General features: G+C 38.3%; 1 protein-coding gene across 1 annotated transcript; it reads left to right on the top strand.

Annotated features, from left to right (window-relative positions):
- Positions 1–6,871: 6,871 nt before the first annotated feature.
- Positions 6,872–7,662, top strand: LOC114245931 (lebocin-4). Its single transcript, XM_028178250.2, has one exon. The coding sequence runs from the start codon at positions 6,915–6,917 to the stop codon at positions 7,452–7,454; it is 540 nt and encodes a 179-aa protein (XP_028034051.2). The 5' UTR covers positions 6,872–6,914; the 3' UTR covers positions 7,455–7,662.
- Positions 7,663–8,767: the final 1,105 nt, after the last annotated feature.

The following is an 8,767-nucleotide window of genomic DNA, read 5'->3' as shown; positions in this document are numbered from 1 at the left end:
ATACAAAGAAACAGCTATTTATATGAATAATAATAATAACCGTCATCACGTAGACTATACATTACACACTGTATAGCTATCATACTAAGACTATACATAAATAATAAAAATCTTACGTTACGGACGTTTTTTTCCGGTTAGGGTACCCCTCCGCATCGCCCCATGCGGAGCTTCGTTCCAAAAAGTCGTACTAAACACACTGAACGCTTCTTCGAGAAAGCGTCGCGGCTCGATAACTCTCTTATCGCGGCTGCCTCAAATTACATACTCGAGCCAACGACAGTCAGGGTAACGCACAGCTACCGTCTTTTAGGCCAGCTTTTAAGTATTCTAAGCACCGGTCACCGTTCGTTTAACACAGCGCACTGATTTCTCGCCAGATCTCAGTGGGTCGCGATACTGATCCGGCGGTGGATTCAGTGAAGCACTGCTTTTGCTACGGTGTTAGCAAACTCTCGCAGGCTGGGCCCCGTGAGCTTGCACACCAACCTAGAGGATGCCAGAATAGCCCATCAAAGCTACTATCAAATAGATACACAAAAAAGCTGATTTGAGCGGTATGATAGTCGTTATTTCAAGGCAATTCACATTTCGATCTCATGTATTATATGTGTCTACATCTAATTAAAAAATATTAGTTTTAATTTAATTTTATTTAATTAATTAGTTTTAATTTAATTAAGAACCGGAGGGACTTCGGTTCCCTCTGTATTTTGTACCGTTTGTTCCATGGGGAGTGCTCTGAGGAATTGTTCGAGATGATACCGGCATCTCGTTTTTACCATCGCACCGCCCGCCACCGGAGTAGAGTTCATCCATACTACCTGGAGCCACTGCGGTCATCCACAGTGCGTTTCCAGAGGTCTCTTTTGCCACGTACCATCCGGCTATGAGCTCCCCTCCACGGTGTTTCCCGAGCGCTATGACATGTCCTTCTTCAAACGAGGCTTGTGGAGAGTATTAAGCGGTAGGCAGCGGTTTGGCTCTGTCCCTGGCATTGCTGAAGTCCATGGGCGACGGTAACCACTCACCATCAGGTGGGCCGTATGCTCGTCTGCCTACAAGGGCAATAAAAAAAAAAAAAAAAAATCGGTACTTTAATTTTTTATATTGGATCGGGCTTTTGGTCCACTAGATTTTAAATGGGTGCCGGTGTCGGCGACAGCACAACATACATAACATACATAAACAATTCTCGATTGTTTAAGTGGCTGTTTTACCATTGGGTAGGGTGGATTGCCAACCGAAATAAGTTATTGCTTCACGGCCGAAATCGATAGAGTGGTAGTGGTGGTGAATAATAATAATAATAAGCTTTTTTATTTCCGGTTTTACAATCTTAGGTGGATTATAATATTACATTAAACAGCAAATATGACTTTTCCCGGTCACCGTCGCTTGCGACGAAGGGCTCGACGAGAAAATTAACCCATAGACACAGACAGCCCACTGAGTTTCTCGCGGGATTTTCTCAGTGGGTCGCGTTTCCGATCCGGTGGTAGATTCTGCGAAGCGCTGCTCTTGCTAGGGTCAGTATTAGGAACACTTCCGGTTTGAGCCCCGTGAGCTCACCTACACGTCAAGGAGAACCTGAAATAGCCTCTCAAGGCTATCAGCATAGGTAGGAAAAAGAAAAAAAAAAGACTTTTGTAGGTAAGTTAGCTTAAATTATGTTAGTAATATAATAACATCGTGTAATAAAAATGAAACCCGCAAAATTATAATTTGCGTAATCACTGGTGGTAGGACCTCTTGGGAGTCCGCACGGGTAGGCACCACCACCCCGCCTATTTCCGCCGTGAAGCAGTAATGCGTTTCGGTTCGAAGGGTGGGGTAGCCGTTGTAACTATATTGAGATCTTAGAACTTATATCTCGAGGTGGGTGGCGCATTTACGTTGTAGATGTCTATGGGCTCCAGTAACCACTTAACACCAGGTGGGCTGTGAGCTCGTCCATCCATGTAAGCAATAAAAAAAAAGTACGTGTATTAAAATAATTATAAATTAACAAGAAATCCCTGTTTGGCTAAAAACCTCTTCCAAAATGCCCATTTTTGTCTGTCTTGTGCTATGAAGTGCCAGTTTATGCTAGCTGATCTCTTCAGATCATCTTCCCAGCGGGCTAAGGGTCTCCCCTTCTCTCTCTTGTCTAGTGGTCCTTTGCACTAGGTCACTCGTGTGGTCAACTTTCTGTCAGACATTCTCGTTACCGAAATCGACACGGCGGTGAAGTTGGTGTATATCTGTGCGGTATTACAGTACCATCAATAAAACTTTTTTTTGCCAGATTCTTCTTGATGACACAATAACATTATTGCTTCAATGTTGAAATCGTTCGTGAACCAGTTGCTCATTTTTCCTTAGAACGGTTTACGGGATTTTAACACACCGGGCGTCTGAGTCATTCAGCCTCAATGTCTTCAAAACAAGACTGATTTCCATACAGTATTACAAACGATTTTATGGTATACCTTATTAGTTTTTTTCCTACCTAAGCTGATAGTCTTGAGAGGCTATTTCAGCGTAACCTTAACTAGTAGGTGAGCTCACGGGGCTCAAACCGGAGTGATGCTAACACTGGCCCTAGCAAGAGCAGTGCTTCGCAGAATCTACTACCTAATCGGAAACGCGACCCACTGAGAAGATCCGGCGAGAAACTCAGAGGGCTGTGTCTATGACTATATACGGTATCCTGGGCTCAGGGACATCACAAACGAATGCCGTTCCCATTTTAAGGCTAGAGAAGTATGTTCCGATAACATTGGGATAGGGCCTATCACCATTAAAATTTTTCGTGTTACAACGAAATAACACTATGTGTGTGCATGGTAAATATGACGCCAAACAAGCCTGATTGTGTGATGTGTGATGTGTGATGTGTGCCCATGTTGTGATTTGACACAACGAAATGAAAAAAACAAAGCTAAAAAGAGACAAATATAATATAAATTAATTTGATTAATTCAGTGATAGAATGAGATAGAGAAGTATTCTATGGTATTAGGTCCACTGAAGTAGGAAACCTATGGAAATGAAACGTCAACAAAAAATTCGTGCCACTGTGACGTCATCTGGCCACAAAACATGGCGGCTTTAGTGCTGCCCAGAAGATTTTAATGTTAGTAGGTTTTATCGATAAACGTTCTTGGCTTATTTTATTTTAAATATTGTTGAGTATTAATGTATTTGTAGAATTTATACTTTAATAGGAAGTAAGTATATTGTTATGTGCAAAGATGATGTGATTTAGATATTATGTGAAATCTAAGACGAGTTCGTGCTTCAAATTTTCCAAGTAAACGATATGACGATGTTTTAAATTTGCTACACTGATTTTATAAAGTTGTCGTTTGCCGCAAAACATAAAAATATGGCATAGTACAGTGCCATCAGCCCATTTCTAGCATGCTGAATGTTATCGTATTTTGAGTACGTGTTTTTCTTATACTATTACAATCTATTTTAATTGTTTTGCTGACTCTAAAGTCCGTAACACACTACCGCAGCGCACCTCAAGGAAGGTGCACCGCACTACCGCACCGCACGCAAATTTTAAACTTATCAAGAGACCGCCTGATAAAAAAAAACACCTACAGAACATTTATTCGTTAATGAAATTACAAACGTCATTCCTTGTGACTTCCTCTCTAAAATCACTTAATTAATAAATATTTAACGAATTTACAATAGTGTTTTACTCACTGCGGAATAAAACTATTTTATTTATATAGTTCCGAAGAGATTTTGTCGGTAGCCTTTTTCCCGAAATATCTAAACAGAATGTCTAAATATGTTTTGATGACATATTTTAAAGAGGTATTTATGATTAGTGTCATGATGAATAGATTCCGACCGAAAAATGGTGTCCGATATTTCGGATTCAAATATATTCAGTGTATAATTTATGTTTCGGATGAGGGCTCCATAATGAATTTAAATATATATAGATAATAGTTTTGGGGCATCGACTTTCTTGAGATCCTATAAAATATGTTTTAATTATTATTTTTGTATGTTTTAAGCATGATAAAATTAGAAATTTTATATAAGCAATCATATTAAATCGATATCAAAGTCAATAAATAATGTACAACCCAAAACAGACGGCCGAACTGACGTGACAATGACATTTGGCGCGCTAAACATGGCGGATTTTCGGCCTCATTAGACGGAGACGGAGACATTTACGTATATTCATGTTTCATTTTATGTACGCACTGAAATACTGTTATATTGTTTTCCTGCGAGTTAAAGTGCTGAGTAAGAACGAGATAGATATATGTTTATGTGTGTGCCTTCAAAATGGGTGCTATTTATATAAGCAATTGTACGTATAGAACAATATGTCGTGTCCCTACTATATAGGTCTATGAGTAAGGAGCAATGAAGTAGGAAACCTATGGAAATGAAACGTCAACCAAAATTTCGTGCCGCTGTGACGTCATCTGGCCACAAAACATGGCGGCTTTAGTGCTGTACAAAAGATTTCAATGTTATCAGGTTTTATCGATAAACGTTCTTGGCTCATTTTATTTTAAATATTGTTGAGTATTATTTATTTGTAGAATTTATACTTTAATGGGAAGTAAGTAGGTATATTGTTATGTGCTAATATGATATGATTTAGATGGGTGAAATCTAAGACAAGTTCGTCCTTCGAATTTGCCAAGTAAACGATATGATGTTTTTTAAAAGTTGCTACACTGATTTTATAAAGTTGTCGTTTGTCGCAAAACATAAAGATATGGCGTAGTTCAAAGCCATCAGCCCATTTCTAGCATGCTAAATGTTATCGTATTTTGAGTACGTGTTTTTCTTAGACTATTACAATCTATTTTAATTGTTTTCCTGACTCTAAAGTCCGTAACATACTACCGCAGCGCACCCCAAGGAAGGTGCGCCGCACCATTTGAATCACTTTCGCTTGAGAGTGATTCAAATTTTAAACTTATCAAGGGACCGCGTGAAAAAAAAAACACCTACAGAACATTTATTCATTAATTACAAACGTCATTCCTTGTGACTTCCTCTCTAAAATCACTTAATTATTAAATATTTAACAAATTTACAATAGTGTTTTACTCACTGCGGAATAAAACTATTTTATTTAAATAGTTCCGAAGAGATTTTGTCGGTAGCCTTTTTCCCGAAATATCTAAACAGAATGTCTAAATATGTTTTGATGACATATTTTAAAGTGGTATTTATGATTAGTGTCATGATCAATAGATTCCGACCGAAAAATGGATTTTTCGGATGAGGGCTCCATAATGAATTTAAATACATATAGATAATAGTTTTAGGACATCGACTTTCTTGAGATCCTATAAAATACGTTTTAATTATTATTTTTGTATGTTTTAAGCATGATAAATTATGAAATTTTATATAATCAATCATATTAAATCGATATCATAGTCAATAAATAATGTACAACCCAAAACAGACGGCCGAACTGACGTGACAATGACATTTGGCGCGCTAAACATGGCGGATTTTCGGCCTCATTAGACGGAGACGGAGATATTTACGTATATTCATGTTTCATTTTATGTACGCACTGAAATACTGTTATATTGTTTTCCTGCGAGTTAAAGTGCTGAGTAAGAACGAGATAGATATATGTTTATGTATGTGCCTTCAAAATGGGTGCTATTTATATAAGCGATTGTACGTATAGAACAATATGTCGTGTCCCTACTATATAGGTCTATGTATTAGGTCACACTTCTACAGCGAGTGAAATACACACGTGTTTTTTTTTCTTCACTACCTACGTATTAAACATCTAGAGTTCCATAAAGATAATATTCTTACCGCCGATATTTCAATTACGAAATTAATTTATATATTTGTTATGAAATTTACCAGTGAAAACTTATTTGAATAATCCTCTTGAAAACGTTTGGACCCTTAGTGAACGCTTCAATGTAAGTCAATTTTAATTGCTTTCAGACCCTGATGTTTTAATTTAAATAAATTATATCAGATTATTGAGGCATGAAATACCAAATTTTGTTGTATTTTTTTATGACATGCGTGTTCTGCGAAATACTAATCTAAATTGGGATTGTATTCTACTTAAACAAGTGAGTCATAAAAATATTGATAGTTAAAAGTAGCTTTAATTGCGTCTTGGGACTCGCGAAAACTGAAGAATATGGTTTAAAAATGACAATATATTTATTACGAATCATTTATAATGGATATGGACTGTGTTTCATAACTGTGGCAGTCACAGCAACCGATTCAGTAGGTGGCCCAATTTTATTGCCTATGTTTGTTTCACTTCTAGCGCATGCGATGCGTTTCAAATATTTTTCATGCTTTACATTAGCTTCACTTGTGTGTAACCATGACGTAATTCGCGACTTTCGGGTCAGGATGCGAGGGCTTCAGGCAGGTCTCCTGCACTAACAGAATATCTATTAGATTGTCGCGGAGGAATTCGTATATTTGATCGCGTTGCCGCGAGAGTCCATTAGCATTGTAGAATGCTAACTTAAGGGAATATGGTTTTTCTCTACCGTTTCGCGCCATTGATTACCGGTAAAGATTTATAACGTACGGGATACGGACTCGTAAACGTCCATGAGGTCAAAAGCGGCCGCGAGCCGCTGTTCGGGGGGCGGGACGCTAGTAATTTATATGAAACATTGTAATACTATTTGATTACTAATACTACGTATTGATTGTATTAGGTACGTATAGGCAACAGTAATGAGGAAACAAATCATGAGAATTTTTTGAGGTGAATCTTTGTGTCATGATAAACCAGGACTTCCCCTTATCTATCGTAATAATTAACATCGCTAAAGCAGAGGGAAGTACCAAGACTTTCCTCAAGACAGTGTATAAATACCGATCATTGTGATAGTTACTCACATTACTGGTGTTCAATCGATACAATCAACATGTACAAGTTTTTAGTATTCAGTTCAGTTCTGGTGCTCTTCTTTGCCCAGGCTTTATGCCAGAGGTTCATCCAGCCGACCTACAGGCCACCACCGACACGGCGCCCGATAATACGTACAGCGCGACAAGCTGGCCAGGAACCGCTATGGCTGTATCAAGGTGACAATATTCCTCGTGCGCCGAGTACTGCAGACCATCCGATTCTTCCTTCGAAAATCGACGATGTGAAGCTCGATCCAAACCGAAGATATGTTCGCAGTGTCACCAATCCAGAAAATAACGAGGCATCCATTGAATCTTCCCATCATACAGTTGATGTCGGACTTGACCAGCCGATCGAGAGCCACCGTAACACAAGGGACCTGCGGTTTTGGAACCCTCGAGAGAAGCTGCCTCTACCAACGCTTCCTCCGTTTAACCCCAAGCCAATATATATTGATATGGGAAATCGTTACCGACGACATGCATCGGACGATCAAGAAGAATTGCGGCATCATAATGAGCACTTTCTGATTCCGAGGGATATTTTCCAAGACTAGGAAAAGTCCCAGAAACGAAGGATTTCAGAGTGCACTTCTTTATTCATTGAATCGTAATTACTTAAGCTTACTTGATATTTTTAATAGTTCTGCATAAAAATACAAAATATTTTAAAGTGGCCGTGTCAATTCAAATAATTTAAGTACTCGTACATATGTATATCATGATAATATCAAATTAAATAAATCTCAACAAACATAGAACTTACATTTTGTTTATTTGCTTTGCAACAAATCACCAATTGTAAAAATATTTAATAATTGTGCTGTGTATATTGAAAGAAATTATTTTGAATAATTGTTGTTTCTGTTTTTCTTTTCGCCAACACTATACTGTAGTGTCAGACTACATTGCACTCCCAGACGATTCTAATGACACCTCATATATGTAATTGGAATCATTCAACATGCTTAGACTCCAGTAGTGGATGCATTTACGAAGCAGCTGCCCTTGAGCTGTTGGGTTTCCTTCGGAGGCGTTCGGCGTCTATCAGCAAATCGAACCCCTACTTGCTGCGCCTAAAAAATAGGCTCAGACGTTAGAGCATGCCAAATAATCTATCTAAATATATATATTCTATATATATTCATTGATATCGGTCCAGCCGTTTAGAAATTCAGTGACATACACACGTACAGTAGAATCTATCTATATACTTAGTCTAGCCATAAATACAGTTACAATAAAAATAAAAAAAACTATTGCAAATAACATTTATTACTTTTAAAGTGTGTTAGTTTAATACATAAATATAAAACAATTTAAAATATAAAAAGCTTATTCGAAGTGGTCTCCATTGGCTGCAATACAGTCCTTTAAACGTTGAGGCCAGTTATCAATAGAAGCACGCACTCTTTCCATGGGAAAATTTTTCACTGCCAATCGTACGGATTGTTTTAGGGACTCCAAATTATCATGGCGTTTAGAGCAAGCCGTACTCTCTAAAACTGACCATAAATCATAATCCAGCGGATTAAGATCGGGACTAGACGACGGCCAGTCTTCAGCTCTGATGAAGTCCGAAGCGTTCGTTTCCAACCAAGACTGCGTAGACCGAGTTTTATGACCTGGCGCCGAGTCTTGTTGGAAGGACCATTCTTGATTATTGAACATGGTGTTGTTAAGGGGCTTCACTACCTTCTCAAGAATGGTATCTTGACACACTTGTGCCGATGTTTTGATACCTTTTTCACAAAAGTATAGCTCAGTCACTCCTTCATAGCTAATACCCCACCAAACCATCACTGAAGTCGGATAGTGCCCACGTTGAACTCTGTTGACTAATTGGGAAGCTTCCTTAGAGCTTTGAGCA

This window comes from Bombyx mandarina, chromosome 23 (assembly GCF_030267445.1).
Source record: "Bombyx mandarina strain Sakado chromosome 23, ASM3026744v2".
NCBI classification, from domain to species: domain Eukaryota; kingdom Metazoa; phylum Arthropoda; class Insecta; order Lepidoptera; family Bombycidae; genus Bombyx; species Bombyx mandarina.
The sequence above is the reverse complement of the archived record's forward strand: the minus strand, read 5'-3'. Positions and strand labels throughout refer to the sequence as shown.